Consider the following 26,610-nt stretch of genomic DNA (forward strand, 5'->3'; position numbering starts at 1 on the left):
TTTCTTTTTGTGTCCTGGGATTGTGTGTTTTTAAAAGGCACTATCATGCTTTTGGCGGCCTTGAAAAATGAGAGAGGTGCTGGCATTTAGATAACAAAACTGCTTGGGTTTGTGACAGGGAGAAAAAGTACTTAAAACTTGTACAGCTTGGGGGGGTTGTTCCAGTGACCCAGTTGTCTGAGACACAAGTGACATGGCTGTAATATCTCCGCTTTGTGTCCAGCTGCAGATTGTTACATGACATTTAGTCACTGTCTCTTTCCTTTTTTTTTCTCATTCTCTACTCTATGATATAATGCAGAGAAAAAAAGCTGCAGCCAACTGGGCTGTCGATCAAGATTGGTCAAGCGAATATAGTACAATACAACAGAAGTGCATTGAATGGAAAACTATGTGTCACCTCCACTGTAGTGTTTTTACAGTATGCTTCTGCACCCCAAAGTACCGACTGTACAGACAATAGCTGCACTTCCCTTTTCTTTTTATTTGTGCATAATTAAAAGGTGTCATAAAGTTGCCTTGGGATAAGATAACAATTTTCCCTACATTTAAAATATTTTCAACTTGTGTCAACACCAGCTGTCTACCTTAACATGTCTTTGCACTGGCTTTTTTATTCAATCAAGCTGCATCACATCCCATTAAGTCTGAACACACCTTAATGCTACAATTTATGATTCAATTCCAGCTTTACATCCATACAAGAGGTAATATTCATTCATACTTTAATACTAGCTTGGCAGGACACACACCGTTATTTACAACTCTGATTAACATGTCCTGTCCCATGGGGTACCCCAAGGCTCTGTGTTAGCACCACTGCTTTTCGCATTGCAAGTGCTCCCAATTGGCGACTTCCTGCATGAACTGAATGTAAATGTCCATTTTTATGTATATGACATCCAGATTTATATTCTCATCCCTTTCATGCATTTTTATATACATTTTCTTACCATGCAACACTGCTGTTGAATACTTTACCTTGCCCAATCAGAGAGGTGGAAACCATTAAGAATTTTAAATCAAGACGGAAAACCTACTTATTTTCCCTCTCGAGTAGTTGAACTGCATGATTGCTACCTTGGTCTGTTTTCTTTTCACTGTACTCAATGAATTGTGGCTTGTTCCTCATGGGATGTATGAAATGCCTTTATCTCAAACACAGAGTATAAATTGGGGAGCTGTTAACTGTTTTCCACTCACAGTGAATCAATCCACACATGTAACGGGGCAGCACTAGCAGGTTAAGTTTCTGCTAACTGTTAGTATCTAACTGTTGACCAGAAGCTTCAAGTTCACAGTAAAAACATCAACACTGCCAACCTGTGATGAGCTGTGTGCTTCAAAATGAAAGCGCCAGGGGCTCCGATTTGATTTATCATTGCAGTGATGACAATGCATCATTTAACTATAACAGTACTTTTATTTAACTATACTATAAAAGTATTTCATTTACCATTATTATAACAGTGCTCCATTCAACTCTATTGTAGTTTTTAGTAATTAAGTATTTTGATAGTCTACAGTAGTTTAAAGGATATTTCAAAATATCAAGATACATATTGCATTATAGCCTTTAGGCCATATTACCCAGCCCTTGTTTTCTGTAAGTAATCTCTCTGTGAATAAGCAATAAAAAAAATCATGCTTGTTTGAACATGTATTTTTGTTTTCCATATTTTCTATTGCTATCTTCCCTTTCTGCAACTGTCTTCTTTCTTCTTATTCCAGAATATAAAACACATACAGTACATGGAGACCAACACTGGACAGGTGCAGCGTGTCCTGTGTGCCACTGCTGCTACCTTACTATCCATGCAGAACTCAAAGTGGCACATTGACACCCTGAAGTCGGCCTCTGTTGACCTGTTCACCATCTCTCAGCATGCTGGCTTACACACACACACACACACACACACACACAAAGACAGGCTGGATATCAAACATGAGAAAGTCTAAGGGTTGCAGGTTTATGAGTGGAGGGTGTCATGTTTAAATTTATGAACCAGTATGAAAAACCTGAGTGCGTAAAATGGATGAATATGACCAACTGCCTTCAAGGTGCCCTTCAGCAACAAACAAATCCTCTAAATGCTCCAGGGGAGCCACTCAATGGTCACAGTTTTGTGGCTGGCAGCTCCCAGGTGTAAATGTGTGTTGTATGAATGTTAAGCACATGAGTGGTGGAAAAAAAGAGTGTTTATGCCAAAAAACAACAACCTTTTTTTAATGATTACTCATAACTTTATGAGTTCATAACACCCCTTGTGGTTCACAGAGGCTAAAATGTTCATCTCACCAAAACATACTGAAGCGATTGATGGCATAAATAACATTCTGTTAGTTTAACCTTTACCTTTAGTGGTAGGGCTAACACTGTTAAGTGTGCCCTGAGAGTGGCACTAAAGTAAGGGGCACTGGGTCATTTAATCAACATGGTTTATTTCCATGAGATCACACAAATCAGCAAATTAATGACAATCTGCTCTTTAGATAAGCAGATACAGTACCTTGGCATTTGAGTATTAGTAAAAAGGGTTCATCCTCTGACAAACATTAGGGTTGTCAGATCACTATTAACAACTAATCAACAACTAATTCAATCAAAATCCAGTCCTTATTATTCAAGACACATTGTGATAGACCAAAGTGTTGGTCTAAGGGAAAAATTGACCTGGTAGTGACACCATTATCTTAAAGAATCACACCAGTATGGCTAGTAACTGTAAACAGCCAAGAGGAAATCCTTAAGCTCTGCTACTAGGGAGTGAAAAATAGGTGAGTAAAATGATGAGATTGAAGATGTTGATGGTGCAGATGTGAGGAAAAACAGACAGATGATGAGAAATTGAGCTTATAATACAAATAAGGACAAGTGCATGTAGACTCACGCTGTAGAGGATGTCCACCCAGCCCTCCATGGTGATGCACTGGAACACAGTGAGCACTGCAAACAGGATGTTGTCGAAGTTGGTGATGCCAAAGTTGGGTCCAGTCCAGTACTCTCTACACTGGGTCCCATTGGGACACAATCTGGCTGGGGGCTCCACACCACAGGGCCAGTCAGCTGCTCTCTCACCTGAATGAGAAATAAAGAGAGGAAGGGAATGAGTTTGGATGAGTTTGGATGTGCAGGTGAACTTGTGCACTTCATGATATTTACCTGAAGTGCCTATTGGATGGACGGACAGATCTCAAAGTGACTGAATGATCAAAAAGATGATGGAAAGGTTTTCCTATTCTATGCCAGCTAAGCCACTGGAATGATTCCAGAGCAGTCAAAATGTTCGCTCCCCCTGCAACTTTCTCCAGCTGCCTCACGCTGCTCTAATGTCATCTATGATTTCCAAGCAATTAGCCATCAGTCATGTGTGTAACACTTCCGAAGAAAAACACCCAGGGACATCCCTCCCAGGTGCCCCACCCATCTTAACTGGTTCCTCTGAATGAACACCATTGACCTTCTGACCTTATCAAGCACAATGTGGCTGCAGCCTCATTCTGTCAGTCATTACACAAAGCTTGTGACCACAGGTGAAGGTCGGTGCAAAGATGGACAGGTGGATTTAAAGCTTTGCTCAGTGGCTTGGCTCACTTTTCAGCGGCTTCCTCCAGCAGAGCGCCACGGTAATCGCAGCTGAGGCACCTCGCCAGCAGCCTATGACACAGGCTCTCTTCTCCATTTAGAACCACAAGTTACCTGTTTGTCAAATCCCCCATTTGACCCCCACCAGGTCACAATAACAGCTAAACAATTTTTGTGTCACTGTGTTTGATACTGTCCCCTCCTCTGGCCTTTTTACACGGAGATCTCTGTTGTACTCACGCTTTATCTTACATCTTTTATTCAAATCAGTGATGCACACAAGTGGAACCGACTGGTGCAGGCTCTGCACCACAGCTGCATCTACAGCTGCCAGCACACTGTAGACCACAGCGTCTGAAAGAGCCTGAGTCAGACCATCATTTCAGAGATGCTCATTGGTCTTCACGTGCACACCTCAGAGCGATGAACCCAATCCTGATGTTACGTACAGATTCGCAGCATCTAACAAAATGCAATCTAAGTGCAACAATGAACTAAGCATTTGTGAATTTTGTAAAATATATGTTTCTGGTTTTACTCAGCTTAGTGTAGTCTAACTAAGAAAGATGCGTGCCATCTATGTGCTTGAGTTTTCAGGGATTACGAAGTGACAGCGGGACGAGGTACCAGAGAAGACGGAGGGTGCTGAGAGTTTGTTTAGAGGATGTGCTGGCGCACATGTCAGCAGATGGGGATCAGAATAAAGAATAAATGTGCTGAGCATAACAGATGCCTTGTGCACCCAGAGTTTCATGAGGGATAGTGCCACGATCACAAGCCGTGCCAAGTTTTAACGATGATTTGTAGAGCCAGATTGCACGGCCAACATCCCTCTGGTGTCGCTCCAGTAAAATGTGCCCCTTTCCTTCCTACTGACAGGTGCTGCGTCAGCCGGACTCAGTGTCCACGGACCATACGGGAACATCCCAGGTCCCTTTCTTCTTTTACTGGGTGCAGTTCCTTATGTAAATAGGAGAATAATTGTAAATAATTAGGGCTTTTTATTTAAGTTTCATTTGAATCTTTTTATTGCAACGTATCTATGTGTTGATTACACACTGAGGTTTAACCAAGTGCTTGTTTTTTCTTTTTACTTCTTAACTTTTTAAAGTTAAGTTGGATTAAATGGTCTTTTCAAAGAAATTATTGCTATTTTTAGGATGAAAATTTAAAAAAAGAAAAAAGAAGTATGTTATCTTGCTTAATGTCATGTGAACAGATGTGTAGGAATAGTCATGTGTTGAGTGTTAGTACAGAATTTCAGTGCAAGTTGAAATAGGATGTTGGTGACTTGAAAGTATTTGAAATACTAATTGTTAATAAAAATCTGCATAAGTTCTTAAATCATTTTTGACTTTGTTTATAATCTAATGTCACAAAGGAAATTATCCAACTCAGTCCTACTGTGTGTTTGTCTTTAATAAAACTGAGTTAATGGCTCGTGACCAGACCCAGATGGAATCTGCTGATTTTTTTTTTTTACACTTTTCAGTGATCCAGAATAAAAATCTGCAGAATTTAGCAGATTTTTTTGCTAGTATTGTGATTAACAACATTCATTTTAGAAATTTTTGAAAAAAAAAAGTTTTTAAATCTGTGGAAAATCTGCAGGTGTCATCAGAACTCTGTGGGCGCCTGCTCATGAAAAGATGTGATTTATCTAAAGGCAAAGACTCAGATACAGAATTGCATTTATTCATTACATACATATCAACATTTCTAAAGTGACGCAGTTTAAATTACATGTATATGAATGGAGTTTCTTATCAGGAGGAGTAGGGGACGGTGGATGGCGTGAGACCGAGGTGACCTACTGTCTGCAGCAGGGTTCCAAGCGGCAGACAACTGTTCAAGACCAGTGACATTTCCAGCCCTTACTGTGGTGAGGAAGGTGGCTATTTTGAACGACACATTTGGACATTTCCAGCCGTGTCTGTAGCAACCAGACTAGGTATTTTTTTAAGACATGTTGAGACATTTCCAGCCGTGTTTGTAGCAACAAAACCAGATATTTTTAGACATGTAGGGACATTTCGAGTCATGTTTGTGGCCACCAAATCAGTTTATGTTATTGACACATTGAGACATTTCCAGCTGTGTTCATGGCCACAAAACCAGGTATATTTAATGACATGTAGGGACATATCCAGCTGTGTTTGTGAGGACCAAACCAGGTATCTTGAGCCAAAACATCCTGGACAGGTTGCCAGACTATCACAGGTCTGACACATAGAGACAGACAACCATTCATGCTCACATTCACACCTACGGACAATTTAGAGTCACCAATTAACCTGCATGTCTTTGGACTGTGGGAGGAAGCTGGAGCACCTGGAGAAAACCCACACTGACACAGAGAGAACATGCAAACTCCACACAGAAGGACCCCGGCCAGCCAACTGGATTCTATTCAATTCTTTCTGAGGTGAGAGTGCTAACCACCACACCATCATGCCGCCCACTGTCACAACAAAAACGAAAACAGAAACAAAAATTGAAACTTAGAGAAACATGAAGTTTCAACATATCGGCAAATTAAACATATCTGTGGTTTCAAGAAACGTACAATGCCAACATTTATCCTGGTGACTAGATTGAGGAGCACCAAATGAATACATACCCCCAAGAACGCTACAGGAAGTGCCACAGGAAGCCATTCATGTCTGTGGCCATAAACCTGTACAATTCCTCCCTCAGAATTTATAATTCATCGGGGCGTCGGTGGCTTAGTGGCAGAGCAGGCGCCCCATGTACAAGGCTGTTGCCGCAGCGGCCCGGGTTCGACTCCAGCCTGTGGCCCTTTGCTGCATGTCAGTCCCTCTCTCTCTCCCCCTTTCACACTTGTCTGTCCTATCCATTAAAGGCTAAAAGTGCCCCAAAAAATATCTTAAAAAAAAAAAAAAAAAAAAAAAGAATTTATAATTCATAAGTATCTATTGGGTGCCATTATTCAACTGCAGCAATATTCTGTGCAATTATTCAACTTTGCAATATTTTTCAGTATACGACGCATGCACATAACCACACATTTCTTATGTTTACTTTTACTTTATTTTTGTTTATTCTACTGATGTTTATATTGTAGTTAAATTTCACACTTACAGCCTCATATATATTTTATTTTTAATATATTTATATCTTAAGTACTAGTTCTAAACACTGTAGCATAATAAACATTCTATTTTTTATTTTAATTCACATTTTTGTTTCTATCTTATTTTGACTTTTTGCTTAATATTTACATACTTCTACTTCTTTATACTCCTATTCTTACTTCTTATTATTCTCTATTCTTCACAATGGAGCGACTGCAACATTAAAATTTCCCCTCGGGGGATCAATAAAGTCTTTCTGATAATGATTCAGATTCTGAAAAAACAAACACATGCAAACATGCTAAGACACACAGGCGGTTGTGGCTCAGGAGGTAGAGCTGGTCGTCCACTAATCGAAATCAGTAATTCGATCGCTGGCTCCTCCAGTCTGCATGTCGAAGTATCCTTGAGCAAGATACTGAACCCCACATTGCTCCCGATGGCTGTTCCATTGGTGTGTGAGTGTGTTAAAAACTGAGTAGCAGGTGGCACCTTGTAAGGTGTGAGGTAGTGTATGAATGTGTGTGTGAATGGGTGAATGTGACTCGTAGTGTAAAAAGCGTTTTGAGTGGTCAGAAGACTAGAAAGGCGCTATACAAGTGCAGGTCAATTTACCATTTACAGCACAAGGTCTTATCCAGTATTACCTGCTTATGACTCACTCATTCATACACGCACACACACACACACACACACAAAACAGCAGCCTTCATGGAGAAAGTTGTATCTGATGCTCGGCTTATTCAAACCCAGCTGTGTTTCTGTGACTAAAATAACTCAGTAACACACATGCTGTACATTAGCAAGCAGTCACAACTGCTCACACCACTACAAGCACCCTGATTGGGTTGGAACATGCACACACGCACGCACACACACACTGAAAAGACAGATACACATATTTTACAGCTGGCCGAGACAGTAACCCTCGTGTCACGCCTTCACACTCTATCTGACACCAGCAGTGGGGAAATAAAGCCTTCTCATAGTTTTTATCACTGCCTTACACAATGGGTAATTTCAGCCGAGCAGACTGATTGTGTTTTCTACAATTACTATAACGCTGCATATAATAATAATCCTGTAATAGTAGCCCGGCTATGATTTATCAGAAATGGGTTTTGTTGCTACTCTAACTCACACCCATACACACACACACACACATATATACACACAAATCTGATCTATTATTACCAAGATGACTGAGGGACATTCTGAGTAGAGCTACACTGCTCTTTACGTTATCAATCCTATAGTCCTATTTTCAGAATCAATTATAGGGAATTACTATGGATAAAAAAATATATAATTATATTGAAAATTAAGATGAGTTAGTTGGTAGTATAACTTTTACTTTTACTCACTTTTAGGACACCTGAACATGAAGGTATTTAAAATTTCTCTCTGTGTAGTTGTAAAAACCAGGCAAGCATACCAATGAGCGAATACGCAGAATAAAGTTGTGTTGAGTTTTAAAGTTTGATAGTCAGAGGAATTTTCTTGATACAATTGCTAAATCTGGAAAAACAAACACAGATCCATTTAAACAAATGTTAATGTTGATTTAAAAAACGAAAACGTACTTTCCATTTTTGTTTAATTGTATGATTTCCTTTGTCTCACATCTACAGCTGTTCATTTGCAATTCACTTCAGGCAAAAGAAGGTTATGTTACTAATTAATAGTAATTAAGTTATATAATTAGTACCAAATTACACAGGTTTTTAAGGAAACTACCAAGAAAATAATTAAGAAATTCCAGGAACCATAAAATAAAGTGTTTCCCAAATTTATATTATTGTTACAAGGTAATGAAGTACAGACTTTACAAATGAATTTGCAATTAAGCTGCATTATCATGCAACTCTGGTGCAAAATTCAAGTGAAGTGTCCAATTTGAAGATTACATTTTTGTATTAAAATAAAAGGAAAACAATGGCTGCCTGAAAGGTAAAACACATTTAAAAAGTCTGAAACTCTAAAGCATGTGTTGGGAAATGGTAAGCATGATTTGTAAATGAAGGGATACTCTGCTGATTTTCAACCAGCTCTGTATCATAACAATGTGGTAGTTTGTGTAAATGAACTGTGGTAAACTTTCCTCCATCTTGCTAACGCCCAGATCTCCCTGCTCATCTGCGGCGAAATGCATCATCTGGCAGATTTGACCTGGCTCTATGGCTGCTTCTTAAACTACAGACTGTACTTCCACATTTTCGTATGACCACCAGTACAGACAGAAACACTACAGAAGGGGACTGAGAGTGCGATCCACCCCTCTCTGTTTCTCAAACTCAGATGAAATTGTAAATCTACGCAGTGCTAAAATGTTTTAGAAACAGATTTCTTTTTTTACAGCACCCACCAGCGGAGGCCTTTATTGGTCCACTGTGGCACAGTGCACTCTGGTAATTATGGATTTTCTACCTCTGGAGCAAAAGCTAATGCCACAGCCATTTTCCCCTGTTTTCTCTGGTCATGTTGTCACAATGTGCGGTTCCCACCTGCCATACATGCCACTCTCTCGCTTAACCCAGATAATTTCCATTCAATTTCTCTCCACCACACCTACCTGCCGTCAACTCCTGCCCCTGCTGGTCCACCACACCCACCTCATCAAGCCAACTGTGCCTCATTGCTCCCTGCCACTATACATACTCCCAACTTCACAGACTCTTGTTGCCCGATTGTTCCTTGTCAACTCTGACTCTCCTGTGTCGCTTGCTCCCTGGTAAACCACTCAGCCTTCTGTCTCCAACCAAGATCTCTGCTTCCACATTCCTAGTTTCTGTTCGCCTGTTACCCGTGACTGTGTGGAGAGACTGCCAGTCAGCTCTACGTTGTTAGTTTATCTGTTCTGCTGTCTGCGATTTCCTGTACTGTGGATTACCTCGCCATATGGCTGCACATTCAGCCTTTGTGTGTGCACTGTGGCATCCACTCATCGTTACCACTTGTTCCTCGATTCCTCACCGGGTTCCACCTACCTACAGTTAGCTTCACACAGGTGTGTTGGCTTCCCTTGTGTGTTCACCTGGTATCAGACTCTCTGCTTATCTGACATCGCCTTCCGTCTGCCCCCTCATGGTACCGCTGCTCATGTTTGAACTGTTTGCTAGTGTGTGCATTCAGCGGACGCCACTGACTCACCTGCTCTCTGTGTGCCTAGTTCTTGGGACTAAATCCGTGTCTTGGAAGGCTTGAAGTCACGACACTAACTCCCACTATTGTTTCACCTGACTGCTCATTCTGTGTTTGGACAAGCTGCATATTAAAGGACATTACAAACTTTCCTGTCTGCCTGTGGTACTGCAATTGGGTTCCTGCCATACCCCTGACACATGTAGCAATGCCAATATTATTTGCATTTTTATACGACACAGACAGCCAAGGTTTATGGAAAGACCAACCTTCAAGCAGTGAAATAAGTCTTTAAGGAGATAAATCTTACAAAACGCTGTTACAGAGAAGTTGCTTACACCTACTAACGCTGCTGCAATATGCTCACACACTCCTGATGTAGGAGAAAGATGATACTAGTGAATTGAAACCTCATTAACACCATCTGAGGTAGCATTCGATCAGCAGGCCGAGTACATAAACATCCCCAGTGAGATACAGCGGAAGCTATCAATCAAAACCTGAAGACTGTGAAAATACCATTCATCAAAATCAAGATGTGAAAAATGGCTGTCAAAATTTCTGCTGTGCACTTGTTTGTTGCGTTGATATAGGCACACTGCCTGGTAGCGCTGTGAATGCGCGGCTTCTCAAGCCACATGTCCGTACACAACTTATGAATCATTTATGGACGCCTGCATAAATATGCAATGCAATATACAGTATGCTCTCATTCGTAACAAATGCGGGAACGCAGCTGAAAGGAAGGAAAGTTTTTTTCCTGGCGTCCACTCAGTCGATAATCAGTGTTGTCATACAGAAACATGCCGAGCTGTTGCTCTCACCAGTCTCTATCTTGAAGCAGGTGGTGTGGAATTTCCCCATGTAGAACTCCACCCCGATGATGGCAAACATGACAATGGCGAAGAAGAGCAGCAGGCCAATCTGAAGCAGAGGAACCATGGCTTTCATTATGGACTTCAATACCACCTGGAGACCTGAGAGACAGAAAAAAGATGAGGGGAGGGAGGAGAGTGTTAGCAGGGCTTGGTCTAATTTTTGCAAATGCCCGCTTCAAAGGATCATAAGATTTATTGCACCTTGGGTCTTACTTGTGTTATCTCTATCAGTTATGATAACACTGAACGCACATAAATTATTGCTTGGATCTAGTAACACGACAGCATCACTACAATGAAGTTGAAGTTGGTCTGCAAACAGCGATGGATCTTGCTTATGTTTTTCTCTCAATGTTACATCTTTTTGGAAAATTAAAGAAAAGCCTAATCTGTTATAAACCGTGTCTTCCTGAGTAACAAATATATTCTTTCTGATGTGGCTGCAGTATTCTCCATATATCACTTAGGCCAAATTCTGTGCATGCTTTCCTAAGGAGATGTGCATTTTTCTGCTCTATGTATTTTGGCATTAGATGAGTCTAGTTTTGGGTTCAATACTAAATCTAGGTCTCCCCTCTAATATCATGACTCCTTTGCTTTTAGTTGTTATCAAATCAATCAGCTGTGACATACGTTCTGGACCCGTGTCTGGTGGTTAGTATACATTTATAAAGCAGATCTCTGTACAATCTATATTTCTCCTCTTTCCAGCTACCATGACATATCTTCATTCTTCATCGATACTGCAGGTTTCCTTTAAAAAGTCAACACGTGATTTAAAAATCATAGCCACCCCAAGTTGAGCTGAGCTACACGAACTGTAACATACCTGGCCTTTGGTTATTTTCTTTACTTTCTCATGTTCTTGTCTTTTTAAATGAGTTTCCTGCAGGAATTTTACATCCCCTTTATCTCTTTTCATCTGAAGCGAAATCTTTTTCTTTTTAACCTTGTTTTTTAGCCCATTAGCATTCAGTGATATAATAATTAGGTCAACCATGAGACAGTTGAAAAGTCCATGAACCTGCTGTCGAAGTTTATATTTCCAAGTTGGCACGCTTTGTTCTTGAATTTATCCGTTGTAGACAGGTATAGTAAAAGAAAAATAGTATAATAGTAAAAAAAAAAAGACGTTTTTCTCCCCATCTAACTTATAGTAATAGATGTCTGCCTTACTTAAAGGTGCTCTATGTAAGAATGTGGCCAAAACAGTTACTGCACTCAAATTCAAAATACTGCCGCAAGTCGTGTCTGCCCCCCCCTCCCCTACAGATTCGAGGTTGCTGGACAGCGGCACGCTGGAGACTGATTTGTTTGCCCACGGGCGGCTGCCGTGGCAGGGCCGCATCACCGCGTCCTTGATCTTCGGTTTTCCACCGGACCGTTCGAGCAAGTCCGGCTTCTCTGCTGCTAACGCTGCTGCCGGGATACAGCTGAGGAGGAGCCGGCAGCTAATGCTATGTACCAGGACACTGCTAATGCTGCTTGCCGTGCTGCTGTAGCTCAATCGTAACTGTAACTGATGCTGAGACTCTACTGACTGCGTGACTGGTAGACGGCGGTGGGTGGCGCAACAGGCCAAAACACAAATTCAAAACATAAACATGATTTGCGGACTGTAAAAATGTTTTTTAAATGTGAATATTCTGGCTGTACTATTGTTGTCGGTGAGATCAGTATGTTATATGAACATTATTCCTTAGTCTCTGTGACATATTAGAAGGATTTTACGACTATTTGCTTTATATTTCTTACATATAGCTCCTTTAAATATAATGGAACTAGATGGCACTCAGCTTGTAGTACTCGAAGTACCTGACAAATAAATTTGACAAATCCCAACTGTGATGTCTCTTTTCAGTAAACACGACTCAGTTACTCGAGATAATCCACAGACCTTGTTGTGATCAGTTTCACGTAGGAACTATTTTCTTTCTACTGAACAACACCCACTAATTGTATCATGATGCAGAAGAAGCGTGCATCTACTCATGGATAAGATGCTCGTGCTTGAGACAGCACGAGATGTAAACACTGATGGCATCCTCCGTGGCTGAGCTGTAACATTAGCTAGCTCAGTAGGGTTCAGTAGGGAGAAAACAGTTCCTACATGAAACCACTCACAACAAGGTCAAGGTGTGGATTATATTGAGCAACCAGGTCATGATTTCTGGAAAGAGAGATTACAGACATCTCTGTGGTTGATATCTCCGACACTCGACACTGTAGCACTACAGGTAAGAAAAAAAAGTATGTATTTTTGATTTTGGGGTAACTGTCCCTTTAATCTCTCCCAGATCTCAGCAAATAAACTGGTGAATACAATGTCATTATAACCCATGGAAATGATGGTCCGTTTCAAGTTGTAATAAACACAAATCATCCTTTTACCATGGAATTCAAGCCTTAAATGAAAGTGATCCGTGCATCAATAAAAGTTAGTCTTTCATATTTTAAAGGTAAAATGAGAACTTAAGACAGTCAAAGGCCAGTTTACTACATTTACATGTGTACTTGTAGGACAGAGAAGTAAAAAATATAAGAACATATCATAGCAAAAGACAAAAACAAAAGGATGGAAAAATTATTCTGATGTAATCCTTCCCTTTTATCTCAATGTTCAGATCACAGCGATACCATTTCCTGAAGTTTGTACTGAGTCATTTTGTCCATCTTGAAATTATAATATCTTCAAATGCTGAGTGACTTACTTGGGATTCCTGACACGAGTTTTAGGGGTCTCAGCACTCTCACCGCTCGCAGTGTTCGCAGGTCAAAGTCCGAACCCACCGTGGCCAGGATTCTGTATATACACACACAGACACAAACAGAAAGGACGGTTGAAATCTCTGCAGTGTGGCACTGTATTTCATTATAGCATTAATACACACATCATAGAGATGCAGCTTACAATTTTATGTTTAATTTGTTTTTGTTTTTCTCCAATAAACAAACTTGTTGTGATTTCTATTAAATGTCAGAGAATAATGAAAAAATGCAAATTACAGTGGTCTTCAAATTTTGTCTACAATCCAAATATATTGAATTTACAAAGATATGAAACAGAGAAAAGCATTTCAAGATGTATACAAATAATATCTCTGCCTTCTACCACACACCCAAACACATTCACAAACACACACACACACACACACACACACACAGCCTATAGCTTGATCACATGTGTGTCTGATTACATCATGTGCTCTTTATGTCTGCTTTTACCTACAAGCAGAGGAACGGCATACTGTGGCAGGTCCTGTGTGTGTGTGTGCGTGTGTGCGTGTGTGTGTGTGTGCATGCATTTGCCACTAAGCCACAGCTGGCAGCCCTCATTACAGGCTATACACAGAGGGGGAGACTTAAGTGCTCCACTGAAACACACAGAAAAAAAAATATGCTCTGGGCAAAGGAGAGCAGAAAAAAAAAAATGCTCTGGGCAAAGGAGAGAGACAGAAAGAGAGGGGGGGTGGGGTTAACAAGTAAAGAGAGGAGGAGGAGGAGGAGGAACATAAAATTAAGAATGACTGTAAAGAGATAAAGGGTAAGTGAACTGCAGCCTGGAATAATAATAATAATTTGATCTGGAATCTAGGAGGAGGGAGACATTCCCACATATTCCTTACTTTGGGGACCTTGTTTCATAGGTGTACCGTTACATAGGGATGACATGGAGTCACATAGCAGCTTTCAAGGAAGCTAAAATGTCCTCACTCACATTTTGACTTTAAAACCAAGATAACTGACAAAATAAATGTTGGAATTGTATGTTTCTGCATGTAGCAGATATGTTGAATTTATGTATAACTTTTCTTTACAATGTATCAATATTGTGGTTAGCGTATGGTTATGTTCAGGCACAAAAGCCTGAAAATACAAGTGCAATATCTGTGCATTATTTTATTTTATTTTATTTTTTCTGTGCATTATTTTATCTGTGCATTGTCTATTTATCTATGGTGGTCATCTATTTATTACCTTAACCTATTTATGCCCTTTTTATGCTGACTTTTGGTGCTGCAAACGAAATTTCGTTGTGTTTTTTATATGCAATGGCAATAAATATCTATCTAAAAAACAGTTGGTTGTGGTCAGGAAAAAAAATCACGTTTTAGGACCCACAGTCACCGCTGGAAATGCAGATGTCATGTTAATAAACAACCAGATTTGGTGGCCCAGTTGCTGCTGAAAATGAAGCTGATGTATTGATAAAAAACAGCCAATTTTGGTGGACAATCACTGCTGAAAATGTCTTGCTAATAACAAAGAAGATATACTTTATTAATCCCCAAGGGGGAATTAAAATTTTTCACTTGTTGTCATATACACACAGTCCTGAAAAACACACACACGTGTAACAGGACCTATACATGCATTAAACGAAGGAGATGTCAGAATGAAGGGGCTGCGTTATGGGCACCTCGCCAGTGCCCAGGAGGTGAGCTGACACCTTTCCAGTTACCAGCCCACACTCCATGCTTAGTCCAGACAGGGACTTAAACGGACGACCCTCTGGTTCCCAACCTTAGTCCCTATAGACTGACCCACTGCCACCCCAAAACCAAACAAACAGCCCGAAACAGCTGGTTTTGGTGGCACAATCACAACTGGAAATGTCGCCTATGTCTCACTTAAAGACATTCAGTTTTGGTGGTGCAGTTGCTGCTAGACATATTGCAGATGTCTCACTAAAAAACAGATGGTTTTGTTGCTGGTTTCCAACAGCGTTTTGCAGCTTGGCAGTCATCTTGCCTAGGTGTCACGCTATCTGCCATCACCTTAACGTCTCAATGAGCAGCTCAAATACATGTGATCGGAACTAGGTCACTTTAGAAACATTGATATGATACATATGAAAAGTACAAATGCAAACATACAATGCCAACATTTTCTTCTTGACTGGGCTGTTGAAACACAAGGGTGAAACAAAGTCATTATGCGTAGACTGAGTTACTCAATATGACTTTGTCTGTAATATCACTTTCTATTCTGTGTCACTTCCTTGTTAGCAAATCTGACCAACAATGGTGGAGACAAAATGATGAGTTGAGAAAAGTCTGCCTCTCACTGCTGCAAAGTTTCCCCTTTACTGAAAAACACAGAGATGATTCATGAAGCATTTTTTTAAACACATTTGAGAATAAATGATATTATTTATAACATCCCAAATGGCTTTGTTTTTTTAAACCTCTCAGTTAAGTACCGTCGGGAGCCCCAAAGCAGGCAGAAAATCCTCAAGGGTACAATAGCTTTTATACGGAGGGTAGAATACACTCATGACTGACTGAAAGGAATTCTCACACACACACACACACACACAGAAAAAAGTAGAAAACAAGAAAGGTCGCTTATTGCTCCCTGGTTACCAGTTGGCATGGTAACCGATAAAGCACATCTGTGCTTTATGGGAATTATCATGATGGGTGAAATCAGTCTGCTGGGATGAAAGTGCCTGCTTGCTGTGTAATATAGAATATATTATATTATACATATTTCACGCAGAGTCTTTGCAGTTCATCAAATTCTCAGACAGTGATGGATTTCCAAATGCTCTTTTATAATTTTTTCATTACCTCTCCACATGCAAATTGTGGTTTTTATTTACTGTTTTATGATTTTCAGCTTCACATGGGAGGCTAGGTTTAGATATAAGCAGTGAGAGGGGGGGGGCTACAAAGAGAGAGATCAGAGCTGAGGCATGACTAAAAAATGAAATATTGATGAGGTCTGCAAAATAGCGTGTAGAGGAAAAGTCTTTTAATACCAACACATCAGCGCGGACATGCCTGCACGCATTCACACTTACTGTACAGATCCTTTACTGGAAAGACTTAAATAACAATCCAAACCCTTTCTTGTCTCTCTCCGAGGTGCTGAACATCTAAACCCACTCTATCTGTGTCTCTCTCCGTTGTACTAAAACAGTCACACACAGCTGCTGCTCTCAGTTCAGGGCTGTCCAAAAGCTACATATTAGTCATAGTGGATCTATATGAAAGGCTCCTCCAGATGCAGCTGAGCAACACCAGCCCTGTTGCCAGAAGTAAATGTTGGCATTGTATGTTTCTGCGAAGACTCTGTCATCGGGAGGTGAGGAGGTGGAGACACCAGTTGTTTTTTCGCTGCATTTCCAGCATCTTTTGTGCCACCAAACGTGGTGGTTTCAAGCCAAAACACAATCTTTTCCTCACTATAACCAAGTGGTTTTTGTGCCTAAACATAACCACATATCATCCACAGCATTGTTAGAACATATCCACTACATAATAAAGTACAAAAGTAACATATATGGTTTGAAACGTACAGTACAATGCTAACATTTATTCTGGTGGTTGGGTTGGACATACAGCCTTCCTTTGCCTCGAATTAAAGAGCAAAACTTGTGTCTTCTGCAGCACTCATTCAGTCGGCCCTTATCACCACTGAAGTCCAGATGTCAGGATGATATGGGCGTTCCGGTTAGGAGCAAATACAATTAACAGAAACAGCAAAGCCGTGTAGGTTGTTGTGCCAACACACAAACATGACACACAGCGTATTGAGACAGAGATGAGCTTCTAATGACCAGAACTGGAAACACGTTTACAGGTTGGTTTTGTTTCCAGTTCTAGTTAAAATCTGTACTTTTTCTCTGTCACTTGGAAAAAAAACTATGTGGAAGATCAGGGTGAAAATGTGGGGACGCTTAATGTCATAGTCAACAGTACCCTGACTGCTGTTAGGTACCGGGATGAAACCCTCAAAGCGGCGGTCAGACCTTACGCTGGGCCCAGGTGCAGGACAATGCCTGGCCTCATGTGGCCAGAGTGTGTAGGCAGCTCCTGGATGACGAAGGCATTGATGTCATTGACTGGCCCTCTCGTTCCCCTGACCTAAATCCAACTGAGCACCTATGGGTCGTTATGTATCAGTGCATCCGACACCGCCAAGTACCACCACAGACTGTCCAGGAGCTCACTGATGCCCTGATCCAGGTCTGGGAGGAGATCCCCCAGGACGCCATCCACTGACTCATCAGGAGCATGCCAAGATGTTGTTGGGAGTGCATACACCACACTACTGAGTCACATGATCCATGAATTTTGAATCCAGCCCTCATTTTGGTTTCCACTGACTGTTGTTACGTCATTTTGTGCTCAACATATTACACAACGTACACCAGTAACGATTTTCAATTTGAAAAATTTGTTCATCAAGATCTGATGTAGGATTAAATTTTTTGAGCAGTGTGTTATGCACTAATTCAGTTGGCATAGTTAGAGTTCAAATAATTTGCACATTGCCCTGGAAAACTTCAAATTTAAGTCAAACCTGTGAATAATAAATGTCCGTGTCCTGCTTATGACGTTGATGGCCAAATGAGAAGCAAGCAAGAATAGTCTTTTCAAAGCCGCAGCGACCCAAGAAACAGAATGAAAAGAGGATATAAAAACATGAATCATCCCTCTGTGCTGTTTTTATATCCTCCGCAATCAGTAACTCACTTTGTTCTGCTAAGTGTGCACATGTATGTGTGTCTGCGTGTGTGCACATTTGCCTGTGAAGGGATGATTTGATGACTGTGTAGACAGACAGTCGGGCAGGGAGCAGGCTGAAGAAGGAGCTATGAGTTTTAATATCCCTTTATCATCACCACAATATATCCATGTGGGCGCCAGACACTGGCACAGGAAATATGGAGGGTGATGCTATCGTCTGTCACTCGCTCATACACACACACACACACACACACACACACACACGTGGAGCCACATGGCACTTTCCTCCATATCATCACACACAGGTACAAACAGTAAAGCATGTTTGAGCAGGTAGATGTTTGCTCATCTGCAGGGTCGGACCGCTCGCATAAAAACAAAACAAACTGACATTTACAAAGACACATATTCATACAAAAGCAAAAAATTAAAAATAAATCTGTGTGGTTCATCAAATATATATCTAGATTCTGTGATTCAGCCTTTCTTGCTGGAGTAAATATAGAACCTGAACTAGCTGAACCTTGAAGAAACAATGGAAGAACAAAACAGAGAGATAGAAGAGTGATTCATTCTGCCCATCAAAATCTGTAGGAAGGAACATTCACTTCACTTCACTTGGTTGTCTATTAATTTTAGTTCTTCATGCAAAAATAAAACAAAGCAACAAAAACAAAAGAGAAAGGCAAAAATGTTGATGTTCACCCCCTGGTAAACACCTCCTCCCTCAGTTTGTTAGATGAGCTTTCGCAAACATGACTGGAAGTGTAAAGTGAACAGTGAGTGAACACAACTGCTAGGTAATAGCTGGCTAAATTTTCATTCCTACTTACTTGAAAGGCAAAACATTTTTAGCGTAAATCAACATGTCAACATGTTCGGGTGAAAGGTGCGACCTCAGATGATCAACAATAAGCCCAGCAGCTGAAAAAACGCTTTCAGTTGGCACACAGAGATAGCAACTTGCAAGCCAATATAGTTTTGGAAAGCGTCAGCTCTTCTCCTATCAACTTTGTGAGTGAGTTTTTGTCATGTATTGCAGGATGATATGCAACGTTTATAATGCATGATGCAAAGTGCCACACATTTCAGCTGCATTTAAAATACAATTTGTTTACTAAAAAATGTAATTAACGATTTCAAATGGCTCTTACCAGAAACAAAATATGTTTTTCTGACAATATTTAAATTAGATTGTGCTCAGTTTTGACTGTTTTCTTACTTTTGGACAAGTCGACTGGGCTAAGTTTAAACTCCTGTTTTAAAGTCAGGATAATTTGTTATTAGGAACATCCCTAATCGAGACAAAGTGAAAAAGAAACAAATTATAAACCAACATTTATGGAAAATTTAAAACAGTCCTTAAAGTGCAAAAGAACAGAAAACACAAACAAGCTAAATTAGAATAAGACAGATATAAAATACAAGAATAAAAGTTACAGGTAGTATAATAAACAAATAATTGTTTGATTTCATAAAAGGCAGTGACTACCTGTCTGTGGACTTGCAGAATTGGATGTGTAAATATGGTAGGCACTGTCTGCAAACAAGTTAGCCACACCAATTTTTAAAAGCAAAGACATGGCTGTTTGTTTGGCAGCTTGCTTTGGGGCTTTAAAAAAATATTAACTAAACTTTGAAAGAATAGTTTGATATTTTGGGAAATGATCTCCGAGTTGAGTAGATTTATACCACTCTCACAACACACCTGTACGATAGCCTGAGGTCCCAACCAAAGTGTTTTTTTCCCTAGCTGAAAACACCAGGCACCCCTCTGGAAACGTACAACTAGGAGCGCTTTGAGGAGCTCTGGAGGCACAACGCTTTTTAAGCTGAGGCGCTTTGGTTGTGTTTGGTTGCTATAAAATGGAATAATCGCAGGAATACAAAGGAGGACGGACCCGCTGGTCTATGTAGGATCATAAGTGGAAACATATTTTAATCTATATATTGTGATGTCATGAGAGGTAGTGTCACTGAGGGGAGATAGATTCCCCCCCGGTGGATGCAGCAAGGACTACAAACCATCATGGCATCCAGGAAAGGACTACAAAACCTGTTTAGCAAGCAAGCAAGGCAGTCAGGACAAAGGTTGCTGCCCAGCTGAAACAGATAAGCTGATAGCTCTAGTAATGGAACTGAAAGGGAGGGGAAACAGTGCATGTAGGGGAGACACTGAGAAGAACAGAGCTTTAGTTGTATTATCAACAAGACAGTAAATTAGATGTTTGATCTAATGTTTGTTTTTGTTTTGTTTACTGTCTGTCTGCAAGAATTAGGTTGAGCTGTTGAAGTAGACTGAATTTAAGTTGGAAAGCAACACTTTACTGTCTTCATCTCCTGCACCCACACCTTCAAAGCTCCAAGAGAAAAGCTCCCGACCTCTCAAGACATCATAATATACAGTATATTAACACATTTCTCCTTTTATGTCGTCCAGCACTTGTACGTGTGAGATGTGACGGTTGGTCTTTGTGGTAAAAAAGCTACAGCCAGCAGCCAGTTAGTTTAGCTTAGCATAAAGAGTGCAAGCAGCAAGCAGCAAGCAGCAAGCAGCAAACAGCGTGCCTAGCTCTGTCCGATGGTTAAAAAAAATCTGCCTGCCAACAGGTCAATAAGCTATATCTCTTTTCTTTAATCTGTATAAAAACTGAAGCGAGAGGAAACAGTCACAAGGAAAAAAGAAACACAGAGGTGGAAAGATGTATCAGAGAAACAGAGAGGCAAATGGAGAAACACACCCTTCTCGTGAGGCTGAGTGATGTAGTTTAATTACTGCGACCCTGCCCAGCTGGGGGCCGGGGGCTGTGATTGAGTTCTTCACACATCCCGGTAAGAGGAGACGGAGGCTCCCAGAGGACACACAAGAGAACATGGTGCTGAAAACCTGACAGAAGAACTGCCTGCCTGTCTGTCTGTCTGAACATTAGCAGCTGCTCGCAGACTGTCTGTCTCTCTGATTGCTCTCTGCCTCACATTTGAACAGAGCCAGCTAGTGAATATTTTAATTCAATACCTGTTTGTTGAGCTGGTGCTGCCTGTCTGCCATTTCAGCTCAGGGGTGAGAGTTATCCCTGAACCAGTCACAATCTATGCCAGGGGTCTACTTACTGTAAGCAATAAGCCACGAGAGGCTGTGGGTTACAGTGATTTTAGAACAGCTAAGAGGCGTTTTTCAGGCACGACGCAGAGCAGAGTGGGAGGGAAAGCCACTAGAGGGGGATTTTTAACTGAGGAAAAAAGACACAATTCAGATGCACATATCAAGATATTATGTCAGGACCCATCACCAGTCTAGGCAGTAGGCAGCACATTAGGGCCAGGGATGGATTACTGAAGGGGACTAGCAGGAACACGCCCAGGGGTCCAGAGTATCAGGCGACCCCTGGCCTCCACCTGCAAAATCTCACTCAAGTTAACAAGTACTGATCAGGAAAAGACTCAAAATGACCACAAAGAGATGCAACGGGACTGTGAGGAGACATAAAATAACTGTAAATAGAGGCAAAATATCACAAAGAGACACAAAACGACTGTGCCCAGGGTCCCATTGTCTCATAATCCACTCATAATTAGGGCAATCACTGTATAGTATATGATTTGTATGATGAGTTTCCTGCTGCTCTGGAAAGGTAGTATAGGCAAGACAAAAATATCTGTCTGCCTAATGACTTGTCAAACTGCATATGTTTTTTGTCTGTACGAATATCTGTCTGTGTCTATTGGATTACTATCAACATTATGTGAAATGTTATTGATCCGCTGTAAACCTCAGACCAAAAGAACTCAATTTTTTTTCAGTCGGTGGGCTTGTCCATCTCTTATTGACAACTTCCACCCAAAATCCTATTGATTTTGGTGTGGGCATCTATGTTTCCCAGAGGATAACTCCTAATGATTCTGGTAAAAGTCAGACCTTATTGTCAAACACCACAACCAATCAATATTCCCTCTCATTTCTATGTCATTTCCATGACACATATTTCACATGAGTGACCTGTCAATGATTTTATTTCACAATCTATACCATGGTATCCATCTCTTTGACATCTCTGCTAGGTTTAGGCCATTGCTGGCTAAGTTGCAATTCAGTGAGAAGGTCCATCCATCCACCCACCCATTTTCAACCCCTTATCTGAAGCCGGGTTGTAGGCACAGCAGGCCCCAGCAACACTTTCCAGCTCCTCCTGGGGGACCCTGTGGCGTTCCCAGTCCAGATGAGATATTTAATCCCTCCAGCATGTTCTGGGTCTGCCTCGGGACCTTTTAGACGTGCCCGGACACCTCCAACGGAAGGCGCTCAGGAGGCATCCTGATCAGATGCCCGAATCACCTCAACCGACCCCTTCTGGCGCCAAGGAGAAGTGGCTCTACTCCGAGCTCTTTCAGATGTCCGAGCTCCTCACACTATCTCTAAGGCTGAGCCCAGCCACCCTTCTGAGAAACTCATTTCGGCCGCTTGTATCCGAGACCTCGTTCTTTTGGTCATTACCCAGAGCTCAAGACCATAGGTGAGGGTTGGGACGTAGATGGACCAGTAAATCGAAAGCTTTGCCTTCCAGCTCAGCTCCCTCTTCACCACGACGGAGCGGGGCACCACCCGCATCATTGCCAGTCCATCTCACTCTCCATTCTACCCTCACTCTTGAACAAGACCCCGAGGTACTTAACTCCTCACTTGGGGCAGTAACCCACTCCCCACCTGGAGGGGCAATCCACTGTTTTCCCGCAGAGAACCATGGCCTCAGACTTGGAGGTGCTGACTTTCATCCGACTGCTTCACACTCGGCTGCAAACCACCCCAGTGCATGCTGGAGGTCATGGTGTGATGAAGCCAACAGAACCACATCATCTGCAAAAGCAGAGATGAGATATATAGATATATATATACTCAAATTACAGGATTTTTTTTTTTACTGAATGTGGTGAAGGGACCTGATTTTCCAGGTATTTAGCTCACTGGATTGGCAAAAACATCTGGTACAAACTATGCCTCAAATTATCTCCAAAAACAACACTACATCACAGTATATATATGTAAATGGTGATATAAAATTACAGGGACAAGATAGACGTCTGTATCTGCACTGCCAAAACCTAAAATCCATTCAGTGTGACCTACTTGTCTGTATTTTTTATCTCTCAGTTTATGTCTCAGAACTTTGGTGTCGCAGCTTTGTATCCTATAAACACAATCATCTCTAAAATGTCTCTTCTATTTCAGTTACAGGGGTGCATGAATGAGCAGGCAGACGCACACCAACAACACGCAATGTAGGAAACAGACCTCATCATTAGACACAGACCATTTCTTGCCAATTAGACCTCGTTTCTACCGTCTCATCTAATAGGAAACGAGCCAACCAATCATGAGACGGGCCTCAGTATGTCATATCCTGTTTGTGAACAAAAGTGGAAAGTGTGTGTGCATGTGTGTGAATGGTGGTGGGTCGTATCGCCGTGACGTTATATGATGTGAGTGGACAGCTGTGACAGAGTCAGGAGAGCAAGCATTTCCCACAATGCACATGAGGACAGAAGGGGGTACTCATGAAGTCATCGTGGCTGCCAGAGCCGCTCGCCATCAAATATGGCTGCTGTTGTAGTGCTGTGGTTCTAAATTAACACTGCATGCACGCGCATACGTGCACGCACACAAACACACATTCACTTCCTCCTTATTAGACTCATAAACAACTCGGAGGCAACAGACTAAAACAAGCTTGCTCACATCCTCAGGCGGGGATGTAACTTAGCTCTGATTTTCCTGATCACGCTCGATCAGCTCCGGCCTGACAACCTCCTATTTCCTTTACATCCAACATAAATGGAAAAAGAAAGACAATGGACATATTTTTAACAGTAAATTGTGTCAGATCTTGGGGAAGTTGTTGGTCTTGTCCTAAAGGTGGAATCAAACCTTTTACAATTTTAATCCAAAGCATAAATAGTGGGCCACGTGCTGGAAGTTAGCAGAATAAACTAACATGACTTAACTAATTACATGAAAGGAGCAGTAATGAGCGACATTACATCATATACCACCAAGGGGAAAAAGCTATCTGACATAAAACAAACAATTAACACTGACATATGATTGATATAATGGATGCTGGGTCCATCCATCTGTCCATTTTCAACCACTTATCTGAAGCCGGGTCACGGGGCAGCAAGCCGAGCAAAGCATTCCATACATTCCTCTCCCCGGCAGCTCTTTCCAGCTCTTCCTGGGGGACCCTGGGGCGTACCCAGGAGAGACGAGATATGTAATTCCGCCATGTTATGGATGTTGGGTGTTTTGCAATAAAAAGCTTTTCTCATAATGCGCTCTGCATCTTTGCCAATGATGAATTCATTCTACTTTTCTTGCTAGCTGACGTAACAGCAATAGTGGTAACCCTGTATGCTTTCTTATAGCTCACATAATAAATACACAAGCAGGTTTAATGAACACCATGCAGGATAGTCTAAAAAATCATATATAGACTTGTACAGAAGCAGTCCTTCAAAATCATCACTCACGACTCACTAGAAGTATTTTATTATTTTGTTATTCATTTTCTGTGCTCAGGACGTGTATGGGTGTGTGCCCCCACAGCGCTCAGGTGAGGTCGTGGCTTTATAAAAAGGTATCGACCAGATGCCAGACTGTAAGCAGCACAGATTTAAAAGACACAGCGCCAAAAATATTGTGAGGTGAAACATTAAACGAGGGTGGATCTGGGGTTGGCTTTTACTTTCACTTTCATTGGAAAGCACTTTTACAAACAGTAAGTGACAATCCTGCATAGTATACCTTTCAGCAATGATTGGACATAATGTTTGTTACTGGTAGTGGTAAATAGGAAGACTGAGGTGTTATAGAGTCTAATGCCCATGGGGACAAAGGATCTGCGGAAGCGTTCAGTCCTGCAACGCAAGGAAATATGCTGATCACTGCGGCTGCTTCTCTGTCCTGCCATGCTGTTGTGAGGAAGGTGGCTATAATTCCCACATATGGCCTACACCTTGCTCCGTGTGAGTCTTTCCACCACAGTCCCCACTGAATCCATGCTCCTGCGAAGTACTGATCCAGCCTTCTTAATCAGCTTGTCCAGCTGTTTCTTGTTCTTGTCTGGGGTTGTTCATCATGGTTTTCCTTTCCTGTTTCAACAAGACAATACCGTCCTGTGCACAACAGCCTGGTTTCACTAAGTCTTCAAAAAACAGCACTACGAATGCACAATGCACCCTTTAAGGTATTTTTCAAATGCTGAAGGCTTTCAACAAACTCCAATGTAAACTCATGGACATCATAATTGCAGCCAGAGCAATGGACGTAGTATAAATAGTAAGAAAATCTGCTTAGCACAGGTGGGAGGGCAGGTGGACAGTTGCAACAAGCACTGGACTTTGACCTGGGAGACTGGTGTTCATGTCCTGTGTGAAACTAAATATCACCCTTTAATTATTTTCTCAAATCAAACGTTAATCACATGAGTCGACTAACGTGGCAAATGTCAACCACAATCTTTTTCTTACCCTAATTAAGTGGGTTTGTTGCCTTAACCTAACCAACAAACACTGCGTCACGATACAACGCATCAAGCGTCAAAATATGACAAGTAGGGATGAGATCACGCTGTAGTCTGGTGTTGTTTGTCATGGTTTTTCTTTCCTTTTTTCAACATGAATACATCACCCTGTGCACAACAGCCCGGTTTCAATCCAAGGTTTTAAAAAACAACACTACAAATGCACAACACACCCTTTACCGTCTGTTTGAGATGCTGAAGGCTTTCAACAAACTCCAATGTAAACCCATCAACATCATTATTAGACAGTCAGAGCAATGGACGTAGTATATAGAGTAAGACAGTCTGCTTAGCTCAGGTGATAGGGGTGGTGGATGGGTGCAACAAGCACAGGACTTTGACCCAGGAAACCAGTGTTCGTGTCATGTGTGAGACTAAATATCATCATTGAATCATTTTGACAAATCAGTCATAGTCATGACTGATGTGACTAATGGCAACCACAATCTTTTCCTTACCCTGACTATGTAGTTTTGTTGCCTTAGCCCAATCGCCAAACCCCTGTGTCAGGATACGATGCGTTAAGCATCAAAATATGGCAAGTAGGGATGAGATCACGCTGTGCACAAAGACACTTCCATAAGAAATTATTTTCTCACGTTGATGTGGAAGAACTTGTCTGGTTTGCGACAGAGCTCTGACCTCAACCCTATCAAACACCTTTGGGATGAGCTGGAAAACCAACTGAGAGCCTTATTGCTCATCGCCTTATAAGATTGGGCATGAAGTACACTATAGACTGTATATCAATGGCAAGGTTAGATGATGTTACAGTAAGTATAAAAATATATAAAGCGGTTGCACTCAGTGTGTCAGTATTTATGTTGTAAGTATATCTCTGGACAAATGCCAACCAAA

The 26,610-nt window shown here is 41.3% G+C and overlaps 1 protein-coding gene across 4 annotated transcripts in view; it reads right to left on the minus strand.

Moving 5' to 3' along the window:
• Nucleotides 1–26,610, minus strand: part of cacna1bb (calcium channel, voltage-dependent, N type, alpha 1B subunit, b) — a 257,510-nt gene that overhangs the window by 145,831 nt on the left and 85,069 nt on the right. For all 4 annotated transcript variants that reach the window (XM_050053130.1, XM_050053133.1, XM_050053132.1 and 1 more), the window contains 3 exons: nt 13,412–13,503; nt 10,647–10,799; nt 2,892–3,079 (listed from right to left, as the gene is read on the minus strand). In XM_050053130.1, the coding sequence (XP_049909087.1) occupies nt 2,892–3,079; nt 10,647–10,799; nt 13,412–13,503 (433 nt within the window). The remainder of the gene's footprint in view (nt 1–2,891; nt 3,080–10,646; nt 10,800–13,411; nt 13,504–26,610) is intronic.

Source organism: Epinephelus moara, chromosome 9 (genome assembly GCF_006386435.1).
Source record: "Epinephelus moara isolate mb chromosome 9, YSFRI_EMoa_1.0, whole genome shotgun sequence".
NCBI lineage: Eukaryota > Metazoa > Chordata > Actinopteri > Perciformes > Serranidae > Epinephelus > Epinephelus moara.